The sequence below is a fragment of the Oryzias latipes genome, chromosome 21 (genome assembly GCF_002234675.1).
Source record: "Oryzias latipes chromosome 21, ASM223467v1".
Classification (NCBI taxonomy): domain Eukaryota; kingdom Metazoa; phylum Chordata; class Actinopteri; order Beloniformes; family Adrianichthyidae; genus Oryzias; species Oryzias latipes.
In genome coordinates this window covers 12,641,336-12,668,482 of record NC_019879.2, presented here as the reverse complement: position 1 = coordinate 12,668,482, position 27,147 = coordinate 12,641,336, and the positions used below count along the sequence as shown (strand labels likewise).

At 42.9% G+C, this 27,147-nt stretch overlaps 2 protein-coding genes and 1 long non-coding RNA gene across 3 annotated transcripts in view; 2 read left to right on the top strand and 1 right to left on the bottom strand.

Moving 5' to 3' along the window:
- Window positions 1-22,575, bottom strand: part of LOC101168903 (calcium/calmodulin-dependent 3',5'-cyclic nucleotide phosphodiesterase 1A) — a 69,255-nt gene extending 46,680 nt beyond the window's left edge. The window contains exon 1 of the mRNA XM_011489502.3: window positions 21,432-22,575. Within this exon, the coding sequence (XP_011487804.1) occupies window positions 21,432-21,946 (515 nt within the window). The 5' untranslated portion in view covers window positions 21,947-22,575. The remainder of the gene's footprint in view (window positions 1-21,431) is intronic.
- LOC110017364 lies at window positions 8,397-9,109 on the top strand. The gene is made up of 3 exons (XR_002872472.1): window positions 8,397-8,510; window positions 8,612-8,649; window positions 8,742-9,109. It is a non-coding gene; the product is annotated as an uncharacterized LOC110017364 (long non-coding RNA).
- On the top strand, window positions 10,046-14,799 carry LOC111946731. The gene is made up of 2 exons (XM_023950748.1): window positions 10,046-10,986; window positions 14,155-14,799. The coding sequence occupies exons 1-2, from the start codon at window positions 10,414-10,416 to the stop codon at window positions 14,746-14,748; spliced, it is 1,167 nt and encodes a 388-aa protein (XP_023806516.1). The 5' UTR covers window positions 10,046-10,413; the 3' UTR covers window positions 14,749-14,799.
- Window positions 22,576-27,147: the final 4,572 nt, after the last annotated feature.

Sequence of the window (27,147 nt, the reverse complement as noted above, 5' to 3'; positions counted from 1 at the left end):
GGGGGGGTGGGGGGGGGCTTGGTAGGAAGACACTGGTTCAAAAAAGTGAAAGTCTCATATGACTTGATTGTGGATTTAAATCTACAATTTCAGGGCTCACATTCTATCACTATCACTTTGCAAACTCTCATTACAAATGTTTGTAGTATTTGCTTCGTCAGATCTTAACCGTTTTGCTAAGAGATGTAATCTTGCTCCCCTAGCTTTAGGTGGGCTTGTTCATCCACAGAAGCTCAGTACAGTGCCCATTTTAAACAGATGGAATGTTTTTTGTTGGACCGAAGAAAGAAGGTGGCTTACTTTCATAATTATTTCTTAAGCTTACCTACCTACACTAAGTGCTCCTTGTGTCTTTATATGAACAATTCTGTATGCTGTAGGAGCAGCACACCACCAGGAGTCAAACCACAGCCCAGAGCCCCTAAACTGCAGCTGTTCATTTTCTTTACTCGTCTCTCTCAGTGATGGGTATTGTGGGAAGCTGCGCTGTTGTCATTGAAAGGAGTTTCAGAGTCAGGACAGCAATTTCACTTTTATTCTTTTCTGTGAACCGTGTGTGTGTGTGGGGGGGGGGTTGACTGGAAGCGAAACAGCTTTGTGGCAGATGCTCTCAAGGTGGAAGGTGAGCTTTCAGAGTAAACCATGGGGGAGCTGAAAATGAGGTGGGGAGGGAGTAGCCGGTGGACTTGATTCAAACCTACAGCGTGTTATTTTCTCTGAGTTTGGTTGGATCTCAAAACAGTCAGAGGTGGTGGCAATAGTGGAGCGTGGAGGAAAATTGAGATGCTTGAAACCTTTTAGTGGCTCGCTGCTGTAATTTGCATCTAAATGCATCCTCTGAGTCAGAACTCTGCCACATTCAGCATGATCCTTTTACAATATCCGTGACTAATGCATACATCAATTTAAATAGTAATGATAAACATCCTTAGATCAACTTGAGAAAATACAGAAATAGGAGTGATCTGAGCAATACCACCGCTGAGAAAATACAAGCCATTGTCAGTCAAGGCCAACCAAGTCCCTCAGTAGCTGCGTTTACATGGACAAAAGTAATCGGAATGAACGCATGATCTGAAGAAAAATGCGTCATGCCGTTCGGATTAGTCTGCCCTGATCAGAATCATTCGGGTCAAAATTTCTTCTTGATCGAGATAGGTGGGTTATGCCGATTGTTGATCCAATTGTGGTACATGTAAACAGTTTATTCCAATTGTGTGTCACTACTGCTCTGGTTGAACGTCATGTATAGGCGGTGCGGTGCTCCAGAGAAAGCTTTGGAGTGCAAACAGGACCGACCGGCTGCTCCGCACGAGTGAACCGTGTCTATGAGCAGAGCAGCTGACTTATAGCTTTGTTTGTATGGGCAAGGGGGGGGAGTGCCTTGTCTCTGGGTGAACAACAGGAGAACCTTGTCTCCCGGTAGAACTGTGTCTCCGAGGCGAGCTCGGACCGCCACTCACACAGCGGCTTTGGGGGTGTGTTTGAGCTTTTCAAAGCAGAAATGCCGCTCAGTCCTTAGAAACCGTTCAAACAATCACGTGGATTTGTGTTTCCAGTCGTGTCCCGACAAAATAAAGGCTTATGTTATTCCCACATATTTACGTGCAGCCAAGATGCAGATTGCAGCATTTCCTGCATGGATTTTATGTTCATCCAAGGCTAAATGTTGTTAGCACGTGTTAGCCTTGTCCTAACCCTTCTTCCGGCTCCGTTCCACCACCAAAAAAAAAGCACTGACCACACAGATTAAAAATAAAATGATGAGCGAACAGGCGCTTCATAATAACCATAACAATAATAAAAGCACATTGAATTCTAATCCGATCTTTGATCCGATAAAGTTTTTTTGCACATGTAACAGCAGCTAGAGTGATTGAAGCAGAAGGGACTGTCTGTTCACTCTGCCCCTTTAAAAAAAGAAAACTAATGGTGTCATCAAAGGGCAGCACTGCAGTACATCCAACAGGCTTTATTTCTTTGTAGTTTATAAAACACAAATTAAATGGTTAAAGTTGTAAAACACTTTTAAAACACTCTTTTTGTTTTCTTGCATTGTTCATTTGTGATCGTTGTGATGTAGTTGAAAATTTTTTGTTGTTGTTAGAAAAACCAAAAGTTTTTGGTGTTTCTAACATGTTCTTGTGGCATTTGTCTCATGATGGAGTACATATGTAGAGAAAATTAAGCTCAAAATTGCATGTCTGAGTATTTCTTATTCAAATCGTGAATCACGAACAGAGGAAAAAAAGTAAACTAGAAAAAGAGCGTTTACAGTGTGTGACAGAAAATACTCTGGGTGGGGCCACACGCTTCCTGCTCTGAGCTCTGGGTAGAGGAAAGGGGGGTGGGGTTGCTTAGTGCCAACAGTCCTGTCCACAACTCAGGTGAATTTATAATGAACTCCTGTCGCTCTGCAGAAATGATGTCCTAGAAAACGACACAGGATGTTTGTGTTTATAATATAATAAAATTTAAAAGAACACTTTTCTGTTAGACTGGAGTGGGACTTTAAACCTTTATGAATTGTTTCACTCATGTTGCCAGCACAAAGGCACATGAAAAATTCCTGCAGCCGCAGTTCTTTTACACAGAAAAGTGTATCTTCATTTCCATCTCACACCAACATGGTTACAAACCACAATGGAGTGCTGTCCATTCTGCAAAATGTGAGATCACGCCTCTGACCCCACAGAAATTGTATTTATTTGAAAATTTAGCAGGGGAATGGATTCCCTCCATGTTTAAGGTGTTTTTTTTTTCTTCTTTCAAAGGCTCCATGTCCGCTCAAATACATTTCTGTTGCCAGGATTCTGCCATGGGCACACAGCTCAGTATTTCAGTGTCTATCTTTAGAACCGCAGCATATGTGTTGTGTCCGTTGACGTGCACGAGTCCTATTTACAGCAGCATGTACTACAAATGAAGAAGACTTGCTGCACAGGATTAACCCTTTAACATATGGGTTTTAGCTTCATTGTTGACATTCTTTCGAATGTAACTCTTCACCTGTTCACGGAATTAAAGTAATTCCAGCAGACTCTAAAGTTTAGAAAAGCAACACTATAAAGAAGTGGTGTTAACACAATCAACGTAAATCACCTGATTTTGTCGCAGAAAAAAGCGGCTTTATGCTAATATGCAAAAATCGATATATAAAGTTATTTTCTCTGAGTCAGGATCAGCTGTTTCATGTCGATTGCACAAACGATCAAGGAGTTATATACGGAGCTACGACGGAGTATTAGGGCCACCAAAAAAATAAATAAAATTAGAGCCACCAAAAAAAAAAAAAGTAAAATTACGAGATTTTATCTCGTAAATTTAGGAGATAAAAACTCGTAAATTTAGGAGATAAAAACTCGTAAATTTAGGAGAAAAAAAGTCGTAATTTTAGGAGATTACAGTGGAAGTTAGCATGCAGAGCAGCAGGTGAACGCCGTGCAGCAGCAGAGCAGACCGACTAAACTTTGTTGAACAGGTGAGCTGAATGTTTATTGATAACGTTCCAAATGTCTGGAAGGTCATTTGTTTGATTTACGATTCATTAAAGTTTTATTTATTTATGGTTGGTTTGCAGGATCTCTGCAGCCCGATGAAGCCGTCGTCGGTGTCCCTGCAGCTGTTCGCTTGAATCCTTTCTTCCTCCACCAAAGACAAGACTCTACGTCTGTGTGACGCTTCCGTCACACAAAAGGAGGAGCACTTTTTTTTTGGCATTTTCAACGTTCCAAAGCTAATATAAAACACTATTTTCATTCCTCTTTATTGTTTTATGCTGAAACGGGACATTTCATCTGCAGGAGGGGGCGTTTGTAACACTGTTTACTTCCGCATTGGTGTTGGGATGACAGGTTCATGACGTAATGAGACAAATGAACTTCAGGATATGTGAATGAAAAGGAGAATAAAGGCTGCAGCGATTGTCTACACCCAAACGTGTCTCTGAGCTCCTTATTTTACATATTAAACTCCGCTTTACTGACACTGAACCCCGGAAAGACTGCTACACGGAAAATAATCTGATTTTGAGTCGCCAAAAGGTTCAGAATCTCTTTGTTTTAAACCTATAATAATCCGGAAATGAAGCTTCACAAAAGGCTCCACATACTTCATCTTCAAGCTAGGCTCCGATAAACGGACAACTTCGGTGTTTTTTCCTTAATCTACGACTTTTTTCTCGTAAATTTATGAGATAAAAAGTCGTAAATTTATGAGATAAAAAGTCGTAAATTTACGAGTTTTTATCTCCTAAATTTACGATTTTTTTTTTTTTTTGGTGGCTCTAATTTTTTTTTTTTTGGTGGCCCTAATACTCCGTCGTATGGAGCCCGTCTCCTGACATGGAAAAAATAAATTATCTTGTTCCCACAAATTAATATCTTGTTCCCACAAATTAATATTCCGTTCCTACAAATTATATTCCGTTCCCACGAAATACTATTTCGTTCCCTCGAAATAATTAAATTGTGATAATTCATAGTGATAAGAAATAATTATTCACGTCATAAGTCATTCATAAAGACGGATATGCTAAAGAGTATGTTAATAAAAGACAAGTCCTGAATAATATTATTCCTATTCCACCCTAAACTACAATATCCCATACCGAAGCTGGCAGCCAACTGCCTGAATGACGGTATGACAAGCAAAAGAGCTCTGCGGCGGAGCTCGGAGCCATGTCCGGAGAATCGCTGCGTTATGGCGAAGCACAAAGCTTGGGCATCCTAAATATTATGATATTTTTCTTAAATTCATTGAGACAATAATAAATTGATCATTCTTATTTTTCTTTTTCCTTTCTTGAACGAATGTAGGTCAGAGACACGGAAGTTACTGCCGAAAGCGGCTTTTGCGGCAGGATGGAGAGCATATTCATCTTTATGAATGACTTATGACGTGAATAATTATTTATTTTGCACAAATTAATTATTTCGAGGGAACGAAATAGTATTTCGTTGGAACGGAATATTATTTGGTGGGAGCAGAATATTAATTTGTGGGTACAAGATATTAATTTGTGGGAACGAGACATATTTTATTTTTTCCATGTCAGGAGACGGGCTCCGTAGTTACAAAATGTCAAAGAGCATGTATCATTTAGGTGTCACCAGCGACAGCTCTGGTGCTAAAGGGGTATAGGGTTAAAAGGCTACACCCAAAGCAAAGTTGTCCAGCATCTGATAGTTGTTCTGAAAAGCCTCACTGAAAACAGTAAAGACAAAGCTGAAAACCTTTCAACAAACAAAAATGTTGAAATGCTGCACAGTCAGACGTATTCAGAGCAGGCTGGTTTCACCCTGCCTGGCTTTGCAATCCCCTTTTTTTCAAATCATTTGTCGAAGCTCTTCAATTCTCATTCCTTTATTGTTCCAGGCTTGACACTGAACTCAGTGAAGCTCCGCATTTAAATTCACCGCGGTTTATCTCAGCTGGCTTGCGCTGTAGGGGATCTTTGCACAGAAAAAATGGCATCAATTAAATGTTTGAAAGCAAATATGAGCATGTGGGAGCCAAGGGGAAGTCTCTTTTTTTCCTATTCCACTAAGTAAAGAACTCTCTGCCACCATACTGCAGTTTAAAGCTGCTCCACATAATCATATTTTGGTTTTATAACTTATATGTGAAACCGAGCATGCCTCAGCATCGCCAGTGAGAGACAGCTGCTGCCAAAAAAGATGGAGGAGAAATTAACGAGCTTTTCTAAAATTGATTTTTTTGAGACAAATTGTTTGTTGCCCTCAGCGGCAGTGAGTCCTCGAGGCTGGAGCTGCTTCAGCTTTGATGTCAGATCTGCAGGACAAATGTTGTGAATCCTCTGTGAATGCAGTCAAGAGGGGAATACTCTGTGGAATTCCCCTCAAAATGCAGCTATAAGACAAATAAACAGTAGGTTTGGATGGTTATATGATTTCACATCTGCGCCATGCATGGCGCCATGCGCCATGCTTTTGTTTTTTTCTTCATACCTCTGACTCAATGAGCTTAGCATTTTTAAGTAATTTACATCACCGCACACTTTTCCTGAAAACAACAAGAGCCCTTCTGTTTTATCTGTTTTCTCCTTGTTCCTTTACTTTCAGAGTGTTTGCAATCATTTGTGTTTAAAGTAAGTGCCACTCCAATCATCCTTTGATCTTCTGTAAAAGCCTTCTCAGTGGTCTTCTAATTAAAATGATGCTGTGTCGTTTTCTTGGAGATAGTTCCTGCAGACTGGCAGGAGTTTATTAGAAATTCTCCTCTGAGTTGTGGGCGGGACCACTGGCATTGACTGAACCTGCATTCGGATCAGGGACCCTGTGGCCCATTGATTGTAGTTTGTATGTGACAACTTCAAGCTTCTTCAAAAGGACTTTTTTCATCCATTCCTGATTCACAACAATTTGAACAAAGAAATACACAGTTTAATCTTAATTTTCTTTATAATTGTCCTATTTCATTAGGATTGACCAACTCCAATGAAAATTGTTCTATTGCTGGTCTTTACATGTTCTTGCATCTTTTCTTGTCCCCAGCCCACTGGCAGACAGGTTTGTGATGCTACATTCACACCAGGCATGTGTCATTCGTTCTGGAACATGCGTTTAGCATACAGTGTTCACACTGGATTGACTCAACGATACTAGCTCATGTCAGCCCACTACAGTTGAAGAGTGTAGGTGCAAAATGTGCAAAATGTGGTGTAAATCTGGTGAATCTTGCTCTCCAGGCTTTTTTCTCCAGAGCTCCATTCTGAAACATGAAAGACTTGGTGTCGTCTGATTCCGGACGGACACAAACCACAATTAATAATTTCTCCTCCATGATAAATCTTTATATGGTCCGTACTTTAAAAGGACACCATCAATACAATATTACCAAATCTGAGTCCTTGATTGGTCAAAGTTCAACTGATTTAACTTTTAATGACCGCACATTTTGTTTGTAGAGCTCAAAAAAGGTCTTTGAAATGTGCCTAGCAATGTGTGAATGTGAGGGTTTTGATTGCAGAAGCCCGAATTCTGCACTTACATGCATTTACATAGACATTTTATTGGATGGGTTAATTGAATGCGTTGCGTTGGCAAGTGCTGTGTAAATTTAGCTTTACTTCCATGTCTCTGTCTGCAATGGACCTGCAGATAAAGAAAAATGGAACTGTGTTACCTTCTGGAAAAACCCAAAGCTCAAGAACACAAGTGAGTCTATAAAAATGTTGAATTAATTCCTGCCCTGTGAGGGACTGAACTGTCCAGGGTGCACCCGCTTTCGCCCTGTGGCAACTGTAACTGGCTCCAGTCGTAACCCTGCACAAGACAAGGCATGTATGGACGATGGCTGGAAATCCAACCATAACACATTTTCTTTTAAATTTGCCATTTTATTTTCCGTTATTTTGATGCAACTTTCTTATTCTTGAATTTTTTACAAGTCTGTGACATTATAACAAGATTTGTTTTAATTGTTGGCTAATGAATTTTTATGAAGACTCTTACATTTTTAAACATTTCTAAAATATTTTTCTTTGAATTGGAACAAAATTTAAAATGTGTTTTTTTGTCAAATGTTTTCATAGCTTCCATGACTTAACTGAGGCAGATTCTTCAAGTTATCCGTATATTAATATATCTGCCACAATGGAGGAGCAACACAAACAACAAAATAAAAGCATGAACACATGCACTGTTCAGCCAGAATAAAGTGCTTTGGGGATGTAAGTTCGTGCAGACAGGAGGCCAAATGTGCATAAAGGCTATTTGAACAGCACACTTGGTCTCAAATTAACCACCATTGGCTGTGGACACTGAACGCAGCAGCTAATCACAGTTCCGACACGTCTCAGCTTTGACATGTGACAGCAGGAGCCTGTTATTTCAGGGTTGGCTGGTGATTGTGCACTGGCCTGCGTGGGCAGATCAGGACTAAATTAAAATGCAGGGGTACGGCCCGCTGAGCAGAACCACATTACTGCATTGTTCGCGTGGTCAGAAAATAAAAAGACTGCAACATACCATGGCAGGTAAAGACAGAAAGTTTCTGGAAAATGACTCATCACTCTGTGATGGCTTTTCCAGGCTGACGCCTCCAGGAAAATACTTTCCTTCTCCCTTTCAATATGCCTTGTCCTTTTTTAATTTCCCATCCTCGTTTTCTTTACTGCGATAAGAGTGAGCATGTCAAATCTGTTTCATTTTTCTTGACATAGCTCTCATTTCGGTGCACCACTGCAGGGTGAGTTGCCATTTTTTTTCAAATGATTTTTCCACCTATGCACACTACATCAATACCTGTCGTTCTGACACCAAGACAAAAGCCAATATTTATTTTAGAAACTTAGGAAGATTATAATAGCAAAATAAAATTGCCAATGATGATGTAACTCAAATCTCCCTGTCCTTTTGTGCATCACAGTCTTTTTGTACAGATGTATGATCAGTTTTGCAGCCGCCGTCTCGTCTGATCTGAAGAGGACTGGGCTTTCTACTCAGCAGCTCAGTCATGCAGGCTTGCTCATTTTTCTGCATTTTCAGGTGACTGATCTTCACAAACTGCATGAGTCTTGTTCTGTTATAGTGAAAGAACTGCCCGTAATGATCAGCCTGAAATATTTTTACCTGTGATCTGTTTTAAGCAAATCCAACATTCAATTACAAGAAACCAATTCATCAGGTAAATTTGAAATATTATATTAAAGACTGAATATCAGGAACATTTTACTTTAACATTGAGATTAAAAGCTTGTTCTGTTTTGTCTCTTTCAGCAAAGACATTGAACTGCCCTGCTGTTACCATGGCAACTAAAGAGGATGACAAAAAAAACTTTACAATTTTTTCTTTCTTCACTTTCTGCTTGTGAACCTCCACCCATTGTCTGTGCGATCTGAAGGAAATAAGGACTGGCTGACATCATCTTAACACAAACACAAAACTGGATTTTGTGACTGATTTGCTGAGTGTTTATGGAGGTTTTTATGTTTGGAGAGTGGGAATTGTTTTTAAAGCCTTCCAGGAAAAATTCCCAAAACTTTTCTGAATGAATTACCGGTAACTAAAAAATAAATGTCAGTTGTAAAAGCAGACTTTGAAAATGCAGAACATCAAATAAATGAGAAAAGACTTGGTTACATGATTGAAAAGAATATTTCCACATAAAAAAAACCCAAAGAAAATCACAAAATGTTGAGTAAAACCTTTGCTGTCAGGGGAGCATGAGACATGATACATGGTGGCAGTAAGAAAAATACAGCAAAAAATGATTTAGCACCAGTTCATAGCTTACAAATGCTATAATATGAAACACCTCACTTTTATCATTTCAGAGGGCTAGCAAACTAAAGTCTCTGGACTTGGGCCCTTCCTAAATTAAACAGGGGCGCTGCCATATTGGATAACTAGTGCTGCCATTTATGGGATAAAGCAAAACCCATGCAAGAGAGGCCCAAGTCCAGGAATTTTTGCACTTAATGCATTTTAAATGTCAAGCATAGTCAATACATTACAACAGACTTGGGACCTTTTTGCACATAATCAGATAGTTTTTCCCTTCAAGACCATAGAACATATAATATCTCTATTTTGAAAAATTGTGGACTTAGGCCCCTTTTGAACTAACCGATTCAATTTATTGTGCAGGCCTAGCCTCTGGTTAGCTCCACGCATTTGCTCTTTACTGAACTCGAGCAAGTGCTGCATGCACGGGGTGTGCAGGTAATATGCAAGTGCCCGTAGGACACCCAAAGGCGTGTGCTTGTTTCAACGTGAACAGCACCAATGGGCCCCTTACATAAAGGTCTGGGTTCTGGGGGGACTGATAAAAGGAAAAATACGTACAACATGCCTGTGTCTCACTTACTTCACCCTTATGCTTCACACACACCGGATATGTGACACGCGGTCAAGAACAGTGTTAACAGCATGTGTGTCATGGCCTGGCAGCTACTCCCTCCTCCCCCCTCCTTCCTGTGTGCACGCGACCAGCTGGATCCACTCACCTCATCTACACCTTCCTTCATAAGCTCCTCCTGGATCATCAGCCGGTGCCAGTTCGTTGTTTCTCCTATGGTGCATAGTCTGGTCAGCTCATGTTTATGTCTCACGTCTCATTGCCTCACGCTCATAGTGTTTTTTTCGCTCTGCTTCAGGACTTAAACCTATTGGATCCTCACCTGGTCGCTGTCCTCCTACGCTGCTGTTTATCCGCCTCAAGAAACCTCCAGCCAGCCGCCTCTCCTCGCCATGGTTCAAGCCTCGCCCACGCCGCAGAACTCCCTCAAGGAAATTTCTCCTCAAGATTTCTCCAGCTAGCCTTAGCTCTTTGACTAGAGATAAACCTGTCAAGACCTATTTCAGATTAAACCACTTGAAACTTACCATTGAGTCCTAGCCTCCTTCCGGGTTCCAGCATCTGGGTCATTCTGAACTCACGTCCGTATCATGACAGAACGAACTGGCCAAACCTCTGACCCAGCTGACCCGGAAGGGCTCCGCCATGCAGTTACCCAACAAGGTATTTTTCTGGGACTTCAGTTTAACTTACTCACTCGTATTACGTCTGTCCAAGAGGATCTGGTTTCTCGCATCAACGGTATCACTCGGACTCTTAATGAATTTTCTGGTCAAACTTCAAGGCCTACAGTCTCTGCTCCGCCTCCTATTTCCGGCAACAACGCTACATCCGCTTCCACCCTCATCCCGGAAAATGTTCGACTACAGCCGGAACCTTTTTTCGGGGATGTTTCTGCCTGCGGAGGGTTCCTTCTGCAATGTGAACTGATTTTCCAACAAGCCCCCAGGTATTATCAAGCCGATCACACTCGTATCTCACTAATCGTGAACTCTCTCCGTAGTAAGGCGCTGCAATGGGCTCAAGCTTTCCTGGCCTCCCATCCTATCTCGCATCTCCCTTTCGAACGCTTCCTGGGAGAGTTTCGCCTCGTCTTCGACCGGCCTCGAAAGCAGGAGGAAGCCACCCGACGGTTGCTAGGTCTCAGGCAGGGTAACCGTCCGGTGAGTGAACATCTCATTGACTTCCGGATTTTTGCTGTCGAGGCTGGATGGCCAGATCCCGCACTCAAGGGGATTTTTTACCAGTCACTGAATGAGCGCATTAAGGATCATCTTTGCACCCAGCCCGAAGCAGGCACTTTCGAAGAACTTGTCACGGCCGCCCTGAGGTCGGACATCCGCCTCCGGGAACGCCTCGCTGAGCAGAAATGTAAGCCACCTCCGTCCCTTGACTATCCCGTTCGCGACTTACCCCTGGCGGCTCCAGCGAGCCTAGCTTCGCCCCCCGTCAAAACTGATGAACCCATGCAAATAGGCCACTCCAAGCTCTCTCTAGAGGAGAGAAAGAAGCGTCGTGATGGGGGGTTATGTTTATACTGTGGTCAGGCGGGCCATCAGGTCTCTCAATGCACCGCTCGTTTGGACTCCAGAAGCCCCTCGTTTAGGGACGGGCCACGGGGGGGTGACCCTGAACCTTCTCACGTTTCCAAGTTTTTACTCGTTCCTGTCAAGATTTGCAATAAGAACCAAGTTTTTGAATTTAAAGCTCTTGTTGACTCTGGGGCCGAACATAGTTTAATGGATCAAAGTCTCGTTCATGAACTCTCTCTCCCGGTTGAAGTCCTCGATAACGCTGTTAATGCTGCAGGTCTGGGGGGAAAACAACTTTCACGCATTACCAAACGCACCGGTCCGGTTCTCGTTATTACCTCCGGTAACCACAGGGAATACCATAATTTCTTTATCACTCAATGTCCGCAGACGCCGTTAATTCTCGGGTTTTCTTGGCTTCAGAAGCACAATCCCAGTATTGACTGGAGTTCGTCTCGCATTTCCAACTGGAGCACTTTCTGTATGGCAAACTGCCTGCAGTCTGCTGTTCCCCTCACCAAGTTACCTGACTCAGGACCCGATAAAGAAATAGATCTGTCTAACATACCCTCCTGTTATCATGACCTACGTTCCGTATTCAGTAAATCTAGGGCTAGTGCTTTACCGCCACATCGACCATACGACTGCGCTATCGAATTGCTAAATGGAGCTCCTCTTCCGAAGAGTAAATTGTACAATCTTTCCGGTCCTGAAAAGAGCTCCATGGAGGCCTATATTCAGGAGGCTCTTTCCCTGGGTCACATACGTCCTTCCTCTTCCCCAGTCGCTGCCGGGTTTTTTTTTGTGGAGAAGAGGGATAAGACGTTGCGACCATGCATTGATTTTCGAGAGTTGAATCAGATCACGGTCAAGGATAAATACACCCTACCATTATTAGAATCTGTTTTCGACTCTGTCCAACATGCTAAAATCTTCTCGAAACTTGATCTCAGGAACGCTTACCACCTTGTACGCATGCGCGAAGGTGACGAGTGGAAGACGGCTTTCAACACCCCGTTGGGCCATTTCGAGTACCTTGTGATGCCGTTTGGGCTTACCAACGCCCCCGCAGTGTTCCAGCGTTTGGTAAATGATGTCCTCAGGGACTTTCTTGATCGTTTTGTCTTCGTGTATCTTGACGATATTCTTGTTTTTTCCTCCAATGAAACACAACACGAACATCATGTCCGTCTTGTCCTAGAACGGCTTCTCGCCAATCAGTTGTATGTCAAGGCTGAGAAGTGTGCGTTTCATGTGTCCTCCGTCCCGTTCTTGGGTTATATTATCGAAGCTGGCAATATCCGTCCTGACCCCGCTAAGATCGAGGCTGTCGCTCAGTGGGAGACTCCACAAACCCGCAAGAAGCTCCAACAATTCCTGGGGTTTTCCAACTTCTATCGCCGTTTCATTCGTGATTACAGCAGTATTGCAGCCCCTCTCACGCAACTCACCTCCATCAATCGCCCTTTTGTCTGGAACTCTGCCGCTGATGCCGCTTTCAAACGTTTAAAGTCCCTGTTTGTTTCCGCACCTATCCTCATCCAACCCGACGTGGCTAAGCAATTCATTGTGGAAGTCGACGCCTCTGACTCGGGGGTGGGCGCTGTTTTGTCCCAGCGCGAGGACGGCACGGGGAAACTTAAGCCCTGTGCGTTCTTTTCCCGCAAACTAAGTCCGGCTGAGCGGAACTACGATGTGGGCAATCGTGAGTTGCTAGCCATCAAGCTCGCGTTGGAAGAATGGCGTCACTGGCTGGAGGGGGCGGAACAACAATTTATAGTTTGGACAGACCACAAGAACTTGGCATATTTACGCAGTGCAAAACGGCTCAACTCCCGTCAAGCCAGGTGGTGCTTATTTTTTGATCGATTCAACTTCGCCATCACATATCGTCCAGGCAGCCGTAATGTCAAGCCAGACGCCCTCTCACGCAAATACTCCAGGTCTGACGACAACTCTGTCTCCACCATTCTACCAACGTCCTGTTTTATAGGCAATCTCACGTGGGAGATTGAGAACAGGGTCCAGCAGGCCCAGAGCGAGATCCCCGCCGGTATCACAAACCCTCCTGGCACCCTCTATGTTCCAGACTCCCTCAGGTCCGAGGTCCTCACCTGGGGTCACACCTCACGTCTCGCCTGCCACGGAGGGGTTTTTCGGACTATTCGACTCCTTAAGCGTCGCTTTTTCTGGCCCACCTTGGAACGTGACGTCAAGGAGTACATAGCTGCTTGTAGTACTTGCGCTCGCTCCAAGACGTCTAACCAACCTCCTTCTGGTCTCCTGCTGCCGCTGCCCATCCCTAGCCGTCCCTGGTCCCACATTGCTGTGGACTTTGTCACAGGACTCCCACCTTCACAGGGCCATACGGTCATACTAACCGTCATAGACCGATTCTCCAAAGCCGCCCAGTTTGTTCCACTCCCTCAACTTCCCACTGCCACTGAGACCGCCGACGCCCTCGTCAACCACGTCTTCCGACATCATGGGATCCCTTGTGACATCGTGTCAGATCGTGGCCCCCAGTTTACATCCCAAGTTTGGAAAGCATTCTGCTCCGCCCTGGGGGCCACGGTCAGTTTGACTTCAGGGTACCATCCTCAGGCTAACGGTCAAGCGGAGCGGGCAAACCAAGAGCTAGAGGCTGCCCTCAGATGCTTGGCAGCTCAGAACCATGCTGACTGGTCCAAGTATCTGATTTGGGCAGAATATGCCCATAATTCCCACACCTCTACAGCCACGGGACGGTCACCTTTTGAAGCCTCGCTGGGCTACTCACCCCCCTTGTTTCCTTCCCAGGAATTGGATCTGGCGGTTCCCTCTATCCAGCTCCATCTGCAGCGCTGTCAGGAGATCTGGCTGCAGACCAAGGCCGCTCTCGTCCGCACCGCTGAGAATAACCGCCAGATTGCCAACCGTCACAGGGGGGTGAGTCCCGAATACCAACCAGGTCAAAGGGTGTGGCTGTCCTCCCGTAATGTCCCTCTCCAGGCGTCCTCTCGCAAGCTGTCGCCCAAGTTCATTGGGCCATATACTATCGACCGGGTCATCAATCCGACCTGTGTTCGACTTCGTCTGCCGGCGGCTCTGCAAATACACCCCACATTCCATGTGTCACAGATCAAGCCTGTTTCCGAGAGCCCTTTGTGCCCGCCGTCCACTTCCCCGCCGCCCGCCCGTACCATCGATGGGGCCCCCGCCTTCACTGTCTCCAAGATCTTGGACGTTCGGCGTCGGGGTCGCGGGGTCCAGTTCTTGGTGGATTGGGAAGGGTATGGTCCGGAGGAACGCTCGTGGATCTCGCGTTCGCTCATCCTGGACCATACCCTCATCGACGACTTCTATGCTGCCCATCCTGATCGTCGCCCTGGACCGCCTGGTGGCGGTCGTTGAGGGGGGGGTACTGTCATGGCCTGGCAGCTACTCCCTCCTCCCCCCTCCTTCCTGTGTGCACGCGACCAGCTGGATCCACTCACCTCATCTACACCTTCCTTCATAAGCTCCTCCTGGATCATCAGCCGGTGCCAGTTCGTTGTTCCTCCTATGGTGCATAGTCTGGTCAGCTCATGTTTATGTCTCACGTCTCATTGCCTCACGCTCATAGTGTTTTTTTCGCTCTGCTTCAGGACTTAAACCTATTGGATCCTCACCTGGTCGCTGTCCTCCTACGCTGCTGTTTATCCGCCTCAAGAAACCTCCAGCCAGCCGCCTCTCCTCGCCATGGTTCAAGCCTCGCCCACGCCGCAGAACTCCCTCAAGGAAATTTCTCCTCAAGATTTCTCCAGCTAGCCTTAGCTCTTTGACTAGAGATAAACCTGTCAAGACCTATTTCAGATTAAACCACTTGAAACTTACCATTGAGTCCTAGCCTCCTTCCGGGTTCCAGCATCTGGGTCATTCTGAACTCACGTCCGTATCATGACAATGTGTTCTTTAACACATGGTGTTAACACTGGACTGTCGCTACACGACAGACTCTGCATGTACTCACAGCTGGAAGAGGCCTGATCTTGCTCCAGGCTTTTTCTTTCACAGCTCCATTCACATATATAAATAAGAAATAAAAAAATAGTTATTTAAGAAAGGCATATTGCATTAATGAACAATTAAAATTTAATGCCAGATTTTAGCCACAGGCTGATTTCCATGTGCAGTCTTGATGTTATTGAAGAAATATAACATTTTTCCAGAATACATTTTTTAGGAGTTTTTCCTAACTGAGAAAGAGGGTCTAAGGGCAGGGATGCCTAGTTCAGTCTAGTCTGTTGAGTTTTGTTTAGCAATTACTTAATGAGATCGATTAATGAAATCACTCAGTAATTACATTAATAAAAACATTAACTGGAAAAATGGACTGTTAGATGCTTTAGTTTACAACTGAAATTCCTGAATTTAAAGCTAATAAAATAAACAAAATTTCCGAGAAAAGGTGGCAGAATGTAAAAAAGAAATCTTGCGAAAATAAAGCAGAATTTTAGTTGAAAAAGTTTCCTTGCTATGGATGAACTCCTGACATTCCGTGACACTTTATTATCTAGAGAAAAGTAACGTGTATTCCAGCAGAACCAAAGTTAAAGAGCTGCAGAGTCCAAACTGTTTTAAGTAGAATAATGGCCTTGCATTTTGAATACAGAGGCTTTATTCTCAGTTATTGGATTTCACTGTTTTCCTCCTTTCCTGAGGTGTTCAGCTTCTTTATATGCAACAATACCAGATCAGACTGAAACAGCAGTAATCACATTACTGGATTCAATCATTATAAATGAGCTAAAGAGGAACAGGAAAAGATCTCGTCTTTGGACAGACTTCCTTGTATTCCTTCATATTTGACATTATTAAATCACAGTGCAGTGGCCTGGGTCTTTGTAGAAAGAAAAAAGTCCAACAACAAAGGAAAAGTTGGAAAATTGATTTTCACCTGAGAAATGCATTTTGTATTCATTATGTAGAATGCATTTATTCCAGTCATTAGACCTGTAGGCTTGTAGAGAGTTGGAATGTCTTTCTGCTCTTTTTTGACTTAGCTTGTTTCCATTTGTTCAGGGTGCTTCTTTGAACATTAGGCCCCGTTAAGACTGGGCATGTGTAGTAGGTTAAAAAAATAAAATAAAATAAAAAACAGTGAGAGAAAATAACCCCCTCTTCTTTTTCTGATATTTTAAAAACACTTGTTTGAGTAGGGTGTGTTACATATGGCCACCAGTAGGAGGTGCCGTCGGTACTGCTATGCCGCTGTGGACAACCAACGAAGAAAGTGCAGGCACAGCTCCGTTATTAAATGAGCTGAAGCCTGATCAGACGTGTTTTGGATTTGTCCACAGGTATGTTGTTTTATTTTTGTTAAATGTGATATTAGGAGTGTTGTGATTAATTTTAAAGTAATGCATGATTCTTGGAGAAGAACAATGAATGTTCCTACATTTATAAAAGGCGTATTTTTCTAAAAGTGTTCTACCGCCGCTGTTTCACCGCCATTTAGTGCTACGGTCTCTTTGATGTGCCCGAATAACATGAGTGTATGTGGACTCAGTGCAGTAGCAGGGAAAAGTTTAAATGAACAGCTAAATTTATTTGTGTAGTAACGTTTCTGCTCACTGTGATTCAAATTATTTTGTTTATTGTGAATTTGGGTTTCTTTGTTTATCATTTTGGAATATTTTATATTCGTCTTTATGACCATTGTTAAATATTAATAAATTCTACTGTGTTTACTTATTAGAAATATGGAGTACTGGGTATTGTGAAATTGTCATTAAATGAAGTTCCGGTATTAAATGAGCTGAAGCCTGATCAGACGTGTTTTGGATTTGTCCACAGTCACAGCCATACTACCTTTGGCAACACAGACACCCTATCTGTGTGCCACTTACTACCGCCCAGCTACCCCTAGGGCTGGCGCCGGTAACAATTGGGGGCTCGTCCGGGATTATTCTCGTGGAAGCAACTGCCAGGTGAAGAGTGCGAGCACAGTATTCAGGGTGCCCAGAACTTCAGGGAAGGCTACAGCCACGTGTCATCCAGAGAGTCTCTGCCACCTTTGAAAAGTCATGGCCACGAATGCACCTCGGCGGTCGCTGATTGTCAAGATCCAGAAACAGCTTGCAAGACTGAACACAAATCAGCTTCAAATAATCTACCACTGCATCGATGACAACACCACCACAGGTTTGATTGATGAAACCAATGACATAGACCTGTACGACTCGATTGTTGACTATCTGAGAAGTGACAAGTTGCAGTCATTGGAAGATGAAGGCCTCTCACGCCTGCTCCCCCTTGACGACCTCATCACCAATCTGCTTCGACCTACTGATTCCACACAGCCAGGAATTGAAGAACCAGGCCACGTCCAGATGGAAGACCAACCCTCCCGTCCTGCTCCAGCCTCCCCCTCACCGTCCCTTCCACATCGACTTCCTGTCACCCCTCCCAGAAATTGTGATTTATTTTTTTATTTTTTTATTTCAATGTTAGTGCAAAAGCAACTCTAGTTTTTTGAACAATTGTATGATCGCAATATGTTTGATAAAAAGAATAACATTATATTTATGTTTTCTGTAGCTACACAAAAAGAGAACATGTTGAAGTTTTATTAGTTTTTCTCTCGTCTTAAAGATGAAGTCTTTGAAAACTTTAACAAAAACGTTTTATTTCTTTTTAGATAATTAAATTGTTTGAATTTAGTTTAATTGTGTCTGTTGCTCACTTCACCTTAATCCTGTTTCTTAAATGTTGTTATTAGTTCTTCTTAAGTTTAACAAATAAAACCATCCAGACATTATCAGAAAAGTGTTTCAGTTAGAAAGATGACTTGGACCAAACTCTGGGATGTTTGGCTGTTAATAAACACAAACCTTGAAGGAGAACTAAACTGTTGACCTCTGATTTCATCAAGAAGATTTAAATTCTGTTTGATGTGTGTTCGTTGTGGTTTCATGACGTTTAACAGGGAAGACTCATTGTACACTGAGACGCTGTCACTCTAACCCTATGCATCATGGGAGATGTAGTGCGAAAACTGCCGCAGATGGCAGACAGACTCGATTCTCTGAGCTTCATTGTTTTGTTCACTTTTTCCACAGTCTGACAGCGGATTCTTTGGAAAGCTACACCACTAAAGACGAGCTTTAGTTGTTATTTTTGTTGGAACTGACAGACTTTACGAGCTACATTGGAACATGGAAGTGAGGACTTTAACCACTTCTGATTGGTCAGACTGATGATGTATGATTAAGCCTCCAAGTATGATTGGTGGAGACAGTTAAAGGGGCGGGACTTTTCTGAAAACAGAGCTAAAGCTGCGGCTAAATCACACTGGTAGAAAAACTCTGGCGTAGTCACATTAATTTTTGTTTTAGTGGTGTCAGTCTTTTTTTTTACGTGTTGTAAACAAGATTGGAAATTGCAGGTATTGTCAATACGCTAATGTGGCAAACGTTTCTAAGGTAGCTGACGTGTAGCGGTGTCAGACTGAAGTTATGTCTGAATTTCCACACAAAGCCCTAAATAGTGCACTATAAAGTGCATTCGCCATCTTGTAGTGCTGTCCGAATCTACAATTTCCAAAGAGTGCCCTAGAAATTTCCCAGAAGCTTCTGTGAAAAACCAGTGTGCATCGATGCTCACTAGATCGACAAATATAGACCACAATGCATTGCGTTGGAACAAATTTTGCCAAAAAGAATGTATTTAAATGTATCTAATAAATTATCAACATTTTTATCTTCAGAAGACAGTGGACTCATAAATAATTGTTGCAAAACGTTTATACTAATTCAATTTTACCTTCATGAAATCGAATCCATATTGTTTCTCTCAATGTTTTCTACAATGACATCAAATCTTACAAAAGTGTGTAATTTATTTCACTGCTGCTGTTCTCAGCAACTGTAACACTAAATATTAACTCTGTAAATAAAATGCTACGATGCATCTGTATGAATAAATGACTCGAGCTTTGCTCTGCATCACAACTAGAATGGATTTCCAGCATCCCTGCGGCTGAAACATCTGATAATGAAATAGCTGTTATTGTGCTATGCTCATATTGTGGCTTGCACACATGCTTTTATGAGCCACTGTGTTTATAATGGACATTTTAGAAAAGTATTTTTCTGGTGGAGGTATATACCGGTATTCAAAAGGGGAAGAAAGGGAAGGATAAATGGGGTGAAGTCCTAGCATGCAGGGTTATACTACATTTTCTAAAGAAAATCCAGACATGAACATCCACAGATTATATCAGCAGCCTCAACATCAGCCAACAATGGTCTCACCCAAACTCTCCATATATTGACACATGGGTAGGACCCCCCCCCCCCCCACACACACACACACACACACAAACACACACACGTCACATATCGACGCTTTGGTTGAGCCCAACTTGTCATTTTTCAACGAGCTGAAAAAAGGATCCCGAAACGCTGTTGATTGAGTCAACCATACAAAATAATTCTGCTTTAATTTCTGTTTTATATATAAACAAAAATGCGGGCTATTTTAAGTGAAAGTAACGCATCAAGCACTGCTTTTAGACTGTATAAGGGAAAAAATGAGAAAAATCTCTTCTGTTTTGTTTCTTTGTGTCTCTACCAAAGTCATTAAACGGGAGCAGGCAGCACCCAAAGCATTCATACGTGACATGGAGAGGTTCCCTACCAATGTGTCCAATTATGGCGAGTTGGGGTGAGAATGAGTTGCCTCAGCAGAAAGTGCATAAATGGCGTGAGCACTCCAGAACATTAAATGGTATAAAAATCTAATCAACCTTTAACATGGTGAAGTTTAAACGTTTATTATAAAACCCATCCAGAACCTGCAATGCAGAAGCCTCAGAATCAAATCATACAGAACCATGGTCCACAACTTTTGTCAGAACACAGTTTATTGTCAAAAAATATTTTCTCAGACTGACCCGTACAAGGCTGAAGTGAGCAACAGTTTCATTTTAGCTTCCAATTTCTCATAACTTTTAAGAATAAAGTCTATCTTCATCCTCTGTAGCTGTTTTAAACTTATTTCTGCATACAGTAGGCTTTTTAAGAAGGAAGTAAAGCGCTAAATGAAAATATGTAATTTACCATTTACTATAAGAATCGTTTAAATAATAATGAGATTTGGGACGGATTAAGAAAAAAGTATAAAAGTAAACGTAAATCCACCATTAAAGCAGCTTTACTAGCAGCATCCTTTACTAGACAACCGGTTGCTGATTGTTATTATTATGGTGTTTGGGAACAACTGTCACACTAAATCCATATTTGGAGTAAAGACTCCTGGTCTTACAGACCGGTACCGGTCCGCGAACCAAGGGTTGGGGACCACTGATGTAGAACATCCATGGGGCAGCCTAGACGCTCAGCTGCCAATCTTTGTGTGTGTGTAAACAACAGAGATGTCTGAAAGAGTGGTGAATAGTAGAGATAAGGCGCACTGATTGTATTATAGTGATAAATCAAAAAAAGAGAATGTGAAGATATGAGCAAAACAAATTCCTGTGCATAACAGGAACAAATCAGGTGTAGAACCACAAACCACTGAGCATCATTTTATGTGAGAATTTCTGGGGCTTCCACGCTGCTAATCATTCTGTGCGCGTACACTCTGCCTTCATCCCTGCGTCGTCTTCGTCTCACAGCTGATCCGTCCACCTTAAAAGAGTTTGCTGCATCGCAACGCTCTGCCGTTGCCATGACAACAGTGAGGAACAGAAAAGGCATGTTTTTCCCCTTCAACATCTGCTGCGGGAGCTGCGGATGCAGGCAGATGTCTGCCCCCGCTCCCCCGCTAAGAATCTGCCGCTGTGAAAATTTCAGTCATGCAAATCTCAGCACAAACAAACACACTCGCTCTCTTTCTTTGCTCAGTAACCTCGCACACCCACCCGCTCACAGCTAATTTTCTGCCATTTGTTTTGCCTCCATGCTCGCTCCATACCAGCTTCACCATGGAGACCAGGTGGCCACGCTGACTGAGTCATTAGTCCTCACAACATCACCACCAGTTTTTAACTGTGCACCTGCATCATCATCATCATTTTCACATCACACCAGCACCCCACTGTGTTTACTCACATTCCTCTCAGTCGGATCAGGACCTGGCTGTTGTGATTCGGCTCCAGAGTGTCTGCAAAGTCCTGCTGCCCCTCAGTCTGCTGCACTTCCTCTTCCTGCAGTTGCTGCCTTTCACACAGCTGTTTCTCAGACCGTAACATCTCGTCACCCCGCACCTCCTCCTGCTCCTCCTCCTCAGCCTCTTGGGGTTCCTGTACCCCCTCTCTGTTCTCCAAGTTTGCACTGTGTTGGTCCACCTGATTCAGCTCCCGTTTAGCTTCCTGCTCCCCTGTCAGTGTTGCATCTTCATTCTGCACCTCCTCCTCCTCCTGCAGTCCTTCATTCCTTTGCACCTCTTCCAACTTTTCACTTTGCTGCACCTTTTCTTCTTGTTGAGTCTTCTCAGTTTCCATCTCTTCCTCCGTCTCTCCTGTCTTCAGCTCTAAATTTTCTTCATTTGTTGCAAAGCGTTCAAACAGCGTCTCTTCCTCAGCTTCCAGCATCCTCTCAGGCGCCTCCTCCGCCTCCTCATTCATCTTGCTAAAGGTTTGTTCACAGAGCTTTATTTGGTCTCTGTGAAGCGCTGGGACGCCACTCAGAGCGACCGAGTCATGAAAACATCAACTCTGATTGCAGCAGAGAGTGCCTCACTCCCCCCAACTTCATCCAACTTTATGTGATGTCAGCTGACTTGCTGGGCCAATCCAAATCGACGCTCTTCAAACAGCAAGAAAAGTGGAGGGGTGAAAGGTCATCAAAGGGGGATAAGACAAAAGAACAAGCTCAGCTGATGACTTCCTTCACCAGCACACAGCTCTGTTCTGTGCTCAAACGGGTCTGCAGCGGACCCAGAGCATCGCCGTGGCAACGCCTGGAGGAGGTCGCCCAGCGATTAAGACGAGATGGAGCGAGAAAGAGAGTGAGAGAAAAAATGCAGAGGGATGGAGGAAGACAAAAGAGAGGCAGACAACATGGCACAGTGTTTCCGTGGTAACTCCAAAACGGTTGCCAAGAGTGATGGAATCCTGCAGCCAGCAGACCTCCTCTTTCTCCTCCTGTTCACCTCACCACCTCCCAACATCAAATGCCCATAACTTTGTGCTCCATCTAGATGCAAACAATAGATGGCCATTTCAGATCTGCTCTCCCTGACTGACTGAGCTGGAGTGTGCAGATGTGTGAATGTGTGCAGTGTAGAGGTATGTGTGTGCTTCTGCTGTGTGTGTGTCCATGTGCATGTGGGTGGGTTTACACAATGATGATGTAATGTTCCTGAAAACGAGAGCTACAAATCTTCTCCAGTCAAGTGGCAAGAAAGCACAGCGAGGAATGGTGCTTGCGCCCTCTTGTGGTAATCATGTTCATTACAGAATCAGGGTGACAGAAATCAGCCTAAAACAAGGCGCTTCCTTGTGACTGGGAGAGAAAATTTAAGATGTAAAGATCAGTTTCACAAGATTCTAGAACATAAACATTTAACGCACTCATTTAACTGAGTTAAATGAACGTGTTCAGGTTTGTGCAATTTACTTCCAAACTGTGATGCGTTATTGTGGCACTGTTTATAAAACATCCATTAAAATAGTTGCCCCCTCATTTAATTTTATGTTGAGCTCTGAAACAATTGGTAAAATTACTGTTATGACTATCTAAACCAGGGGTGTCAAATTCAAATACAGTGGGCAAAAATGGAACAGTGAAGTAAAGTCACAGGCCAAACTCAATATTAATTGAAAAAATGTACTGCAACTGATATGTAATATTTAACCTTTTCAGAAAATGTCTTCTTGTGTTATATTCTTTTGTTACTGCCACGTTAGCACAGCACACAAGACAAACAGGTCTTTCCTTTATATTCATGATGACGCAGTGTGGTGTTCTTTTTGTTCTGTTTCCTGACTGCCTCTGTGTTTTGCAGGTCAACTGTTGCTCCTCCTGGATGGCAAGTCCCTTTCCTGTCTGGTCCTCTCGGTGGAGGAGTGCACAGCTGCCTGCACTTGTCAATCATGCCTATTTAAGTTGATGTTACTCAGTCCTCAGTGTCAGTGTGTCCCAGTTAGTTCTGTGGTTTTCATGCTCAGCGAATGAGGTCTGTTTGTCCTCTGAACTTTTCGTTGCTTAGTTGTTCCATTTTTACCTTTTGCTAGGGATGGGAATAGAAGCCCCATGAAGCCTCATTGGGGTTCGTGTAATTGTGCCGGAAAAATGAACCACCCATTCAGGGCTTCGAAACCACACAGAGCAGCGGCATCTGGTGGCGGACTGGATGTATATCGACATATGTTTCAACAAAGTTCCTTGTAACACTTCAATGTGGAAATAATAAGGAAAAAACGTAAAACAGAAAAATTTCTTAATGATGATTTAAAAAAAACAACACGTGACGCTTTCTGTAAGAAGTGCTTGACACAGCAAAATACATATCACATGAAGAAAAAAATACACGCATAAAGAAAATGTATAGTGCCAAACTCGAACCTAAAACCTCTCACTGAACATGCCGTTGACTATTCCACTGAGCTATCTCTATTCACAAGTCAATGGCGTGCCATCATAGATTCATTGCAGTGTTTTTTTTTGATACACAACGTTCGTGATGTAGTGTTTTATTAGGAAAAACCAAGTTGAAATGATCCTGAGCCACAGAACGTTTTTAATAGGAGCCATGGTAAAGTGCAATGAACTGATGCTGATTCAAATTTCGGGGAAACAATGGAACTGGTCGGGAAACGTTTAAGATTCATATCGCATTTCTAGAGAATAGCGCGCCCAACTGTTCAAAACACAAGTGACATCTGAAGCGTGGTTCGACCAAACGAAGCATTTGGCACGTCAGACGTCATCCACCACGTGATCTGCGCTAGTTGACACACGCCCCGAAACATTGTGCCGAAACACTCTGTTTCATGAAGGTGAACCGCGCGCCGAAGCGCCGTGTCAAACTGTCCATCCCTACTTTTTGCAGTTTTCCCTCTCTTGAGGAGTTTTTGTGTTTTCGTGATCCCACCTTGTGGCACTTTCTGTTAGTATTAAATTGCTCCTAAGCGCATTCCTGAGTCTCAGCCTGATTCCTCTCTGCTCTTGGGTTTCCTTCCTTTCAGCCGTGACACGTGAACAGATAATCTGCCTCCCGCGTGTTTGAAAGCTCCTGTATTCCATTTTTGTTGAAGGTGAAATTAATTTGTCCGACGTGGCTGAGAGTTGAGAGTTTTATTAGTAAATGTGTACAAAATACTTTCAATTAGGGATGGGAATAAAAGCCCCATGAAGCTTTCCTACGGGTTCATGTAATCGTGCCGGAAAAAATTAACCACCCAGTCAGGGCTTTGAAACTACACTGGACGTATATCGACATATGTTTCAACTAAGCTCCTTGTAACACTTCAATGTGGAAATGATGATGAAAAAACATAAAACAAAACAATGTTGTTAATGATGATTAGAAAAAACAACGTAAAAAAACACCACATGTGACATTTTCTGTCAGAGGTGCTTGACACAGCAAAATACAAATCACATGAAGAAAATAAACGCAAAGCAGCAAAAAAAAAAAATAGTAAAACACCTAGTGTTGAAATCAGGACCTCTGGATACAATCTCCACTGACTGTTCCACTGATCTATCTTTACTCATACCTATATGGCTTGCCATTATAGATTCATTGAAGTATTTTTTTATCAACAATGTTCATAGTGTATTGTTTTATTAGGAGAAATCGAGTTGAAATGATCCTGAGCCACAGAACGTTTTTTTTACCAGGAACTATGGTAAAGTGCAATGAACTTCTTGGGAAACAATAAAACTGGTCGGGAAACGTTCGGGATTCATATCGTATTTCTACGATATGAATATCGAAACGGTAGAATAGCGCGCCCAACTGTTCAAAACACAAGTGACATCTGAACCGTGGGTCGACCAAACGATGCATTTGGAGCGTCATACGTCATCAACCACGTGATCTGCGCTAGTTGACATACGCCCCGAAACATTGTGCTGAACCACTCTGCTTCATGAAAGTGAAATGCGCGCCTAGCGTCGTGTCAAACGGGCCATCCCTACTTTCAATAATACAGGATAGTAAATGGTGCAGTATATGTTCCAAACAAATTTACTAAAAAAGGAATTTCCAAACATCGTTTGTTAACACCAGGGCCCTTGTTCATCTGAGTTTGTATTATAAAATAAAATAATTGAGAAGATTGGATGTTTTTCTATATTTCTGATTGCATTTGGCACTGGCTCCCAGAGACCCACGAGCTGGGCGCGCATGCATGCGTGCTGAGGTTGCAGCCTGGCCTCCGCCAGGCTCTGTTGTCACTGGCCCCAAGGTAAATTGTGTTTGAGATCCCTGCTTTATAGTTTATTTAGATGGGAAAAATCCATTGAAGCTCACAGAGTAAGCTTAATTTGGTCCGGATTAGTCCTGAACCTTGCTTTTGGTTTCCATTCAGACTGCCTTCAAGTAGACTTTCTTGTTTCGACCCAAAGCTTGGGAACAAAACCATGTGACTAAAGATCACTTTAGTCATTGGCAAGTAATTACAAGGGCAGGCAAAGCAATGAGGTCGAATTAATGGAAGTACTACGTTTTGCTGTCCTTATCGGGATAGTTCACTGATTCCAACTTTATTTCCAATTTTGAACGCCTGTGTCAACGCCAGGAACTACACTTTTTACTTTTGCTACTTTGGTCTGGCTGAGGCATGCTGCAAGGCCATTACTGGTGAGACGACAGCAAAGAACATCTGCTGAGTGTATTTATGACATATAGATTGTTGGAAAAGCTTAAAAGTTGTTTCAATGAGTTTGCATTCATCAGTCCAAATGATAGTGAGTTGCTGTAAAACCCAGTTGTTCTTCTCCAAGCATTGAGCTCAGTCTGATTGGAAACAAACCAATTAAAAATCGAAAGATGGGTCCAAGCGTTGTTTCGTGGTCTCGGACTGGACTGAAAATTTGTTCCGGAATATCGGGTGAAACAAACTCTGGTTCACTTCAAGCAAACCAAATGTGTCCAATGTGAATACACCTTTAGTCACAACTGCAGTTATGGGTAAATAAAGGCTGTCTGCAGGTTAAAAATGGGTAAGCCTGTACATTGCAGGTGGTACATGGCCTGCAAAAATCTTTTTGGCTGTGGAGTGCTCAGTTAGCCCGTAGAGAGAAAATTTTCATGCACGTTCTTTTTCTAATAGCATGCAACTCAATGCAGGGAGCCAGTGCTATTCACGGTATAGGTGTGTGCTCCTTATGTGTGAACTGACTGTGATTATGCAATCAGAATGTACTGTTTTTTTCACACCGGATATAAGGTGAAATGTCAATGAATGGTTAATATTTTTAATTTTATGTCATACATAAGGTGCACTGAACTACAAGGCTCATTAAGTGAGACAATAGACTCAGAGATAAGTCTGTCAATCAGTCAGACTTCTCTAACTGTGTTCACAGCAATTGTCGTTTGAACTCGTTTGAAACATGCTACATGTTAGCCACATTAAAAGCGTTGCCCAATACCTGTAGCTCCCAATCTTGCTTGCAACATTTAAAAAACAGACTGTCACCGCTAAAATAAACGTTAAGTAACTATGTTAACTCCCAACCTTGTTAGTAACGTGTAAAAGAAAACACAGTCAAACGTGTTAGCTACGTTAGCATATTTACAAAAACACCCTAACAAACATTTTGACACAGTGATGTTAATCTCTTATAGTAATTTCAACATCAGTAAACAAAA